The 2516-nt window shown below is 43.1% G+C and overlaps 1 protein-coding gene across 1 annotated transcript in view; it reads left to right on the forward strand.

The window, feature by feature from the left end:
* The window catches only part of LOC102038444 (inverted formin-2), a 10310-nt gene extending 9361 nt beyond the window's left edge, over positions 1 to 949 (forward strand). Inside the window, exons 5-6 of the mRNA XM_031066190.1 lie at positions 1 to 103; positions 912 to 949. Coding sequence (XP_030922050.1) covers positions 1 to 103; positions 912 to 949 — 141 coding nt within the window. The remainder of the gene's footprint in view (positions 104 to 911) is intronic.
* The last annotated feature ends 1567 nt before the right edge of the window (positions 950 to 2516 follow it).

The raw sequence follows: 2516 nt of genomic DNA on the forward strand, positions 1-2516 counted from the left end.
GACAACGTGCCCTACATGGTGACACTGCTGAGTGCCATCAATGCCATCATCCTGGGCAAAGAAGAGCTAAGAACAAGGACACAAATCAGAAACGAGTTCATAGGTAAGGATGTTTGTTACACCTTTCCCTGGAGAAAGTCAGTTACCAAATGGTCACTTTTTTTTCAGATGCGTCCATAAGGTGCCTGAAGAGGCTGGGCAACAACACTGCAGATATTCATTTTCTTCTTTCTTTTGTCCTTTATTCTCAACAGCCTTTCTATCAACAGATTTTTTTTTATTTTGCTGCTTTCCCATAGCTTTGATCTTTTCTGGAATCCCAGCAGCACTGTATCACTTGAGCTTCTTCAGAGTATTTCTATAACCAACCATCTTATGTGGACACATTTCCATATATTGCAACTACATGTGAGAGTTGATAAAGTTTCTTCACTCTGTGTCTACTCACTTGAGCCACAGAGGCTTTCGCATGGTTCAGAACTTTCCAACTGCTAGAATCCCAGCCTCCTAGGTACCATTGTTGGGATTCACCTCACATGCTGGGTGCATCTGAGTTGGTGAGCCTGGGCTCCATTTCTCTCCATGGAGATCAAGGAATATTGCACGGTATCAGACTGATTTTAGATATCTAATTTGGACTGAGGTCACTTGTGCCTCAAAAGTGCCTGTGTCACTCAATAACCCCAGGGGGATTGTGCAGTGGTTCACACAGGTTCTGCAGATGTGTGCTGTGGTGTCTCATCATTTACCAGATGACTCTATCCACTTTTTTTACCCCACTATCCATCTGAAGATGTTTTCACTTTTTCTCTCTACAAAAAGTGTTTATGAACATAACATATATAAAGATCATAACAAATGAGTACCAAGTGGGTCATAATGCAACTATATCTATTTTTTTCACCTGCCAGGGCTTCAGCTGTTGGATGTTTTAGACAAGCTAAGGTAAGGATCTCTACTTAATTTTTTTTAAAATGAGAATTGACAGTGAAGTAGCTTTGGAAACTTAATACTTATCCAGCCTTCTGTTGTGTGAAGTGCAGTGTGCTTGGGTGGAGTGGACCATGCTTGTGTGCACCCATTCCGTGGGAGCTAGAGGCATTTGGCCAGTGTTAAGATGCTCTTGCCAACCACAGTGTCACAGGGACAGCTGTTGGCACAGATGGCATGCACAGAGGCTCTGGGCACAGATGGAGTGGCAGTGTCCTCATTGAGGCTGTTTCAGACTGAATCTGAAGCAGTGCTGTGGGCTCACTGAGCAGCTCACTCTGTTGAGCACCCCTTCACTGCTGCTGCTGGTCCCAGAAGCATCCAGCTAAAACAATTTACTAATGCATATCTGAATGTAATTTAAAAATTATGTTCTATCAGAAACATCTGTGCAAATTCTAGAATGCAGTTTATGTGAGTTGCAGTTATCCATGTAACTGAAATTGCTCTATCCAACACCGTAAAAATGAGGGAAAAGAAGATCTTTTATTAGAGCAGCAACTGTAAAATTCTAACACTGAGTGGTCTTGAGAGTGCTGAAAAAGTCAGGTTTTTTTAATCCAGTTTTGAATAACAGAGAAGGAAGTTTTTCAAATAGAAACATCACTGGAATATTTTCAATTAGTCTTGACTTTAAAAAAATGGAGGTGGTGGCCTGGTTTCAGAAAGGTCAGAATGCCACTCTGTTGTTACAGCTCCAAGGAGAATTGCATAACAAGCCTTTGCTGGGCCAGGTTATGCCATGAGAAGTCCCATTCCTTTGTATTTGTTGATTGTAGGAAGAGGTACATTCAGTTCAAGAAAGGATGCACTTGATGGCATCTCCTCCTTTATAAATCAGGGAGAGTTGGGTACTTTCAACACCAACTCGCTGAGTCTGAGAGGCAAAGAGATAAAAGCTATTTAACAAAAACAGTCAACTGAAAATTAGTGAAGGGTTCTCCACTGAAAACGAATGCTGTAATATTGCAGAGACATCGAGGAGGAGGATCTGCTTATCCAGTGTGACACATTTGAGGAGTTCAAAATAGAGGATGATGAGGAGTTATTAAGGATATGTGATGGCATAAACATGAATGATCATCATGAGGTCTTTTCATCTCTCTTCAACAAAGTAAGTTGCCTCTCACATGGGGTGTGAGGTCACACAATGGCCAAGTTAATGCACTTTGCTGGGAGCCAGCCTTGCTGTGACAGAAGCTGCTCTGTCTTCCAGGTGAGCCGCTCTCCTGTCTCTGTCCAGCTGCTGTCCATCCTGCAGAGCCTGCTGCACCTGGAACCCTCTCATCACTCCAGCCTCCTGCTCTGGGAGTCCTTGGATGCTGTAGTGAACAGAGCCCTTTTACTTGCCAATGACAGTAAGAGTCACACATCCACCCAGCCTTACTCACTCCTCTTGTTTTCCTTTGTCCCATAAAAGCCTTTCCCCACTGTGCAGGAAATAATCTGTGGGACTTGGTGAGAGCTGAACAGAAGTGAGACAAAGCTATACCTTCTGTATAAACTTAATCCCTGTGGGTGGCCAC

Source organism: Geospiza fortis, unplaced genomic scaffold, assembly GCF_000277835.1.
Source record: "Geospiza fortis unplaced genomic scaffold, GeoFor_1.0 scaffold23, whole genome shotgun sequence".
In the NCBI taxonomy this organism is placed as follows: Eukaryota; Metazoa; Chordata; class Aves; order Passeriformes; family Thraupidae; genus Geospiza; species Geospiza fortis.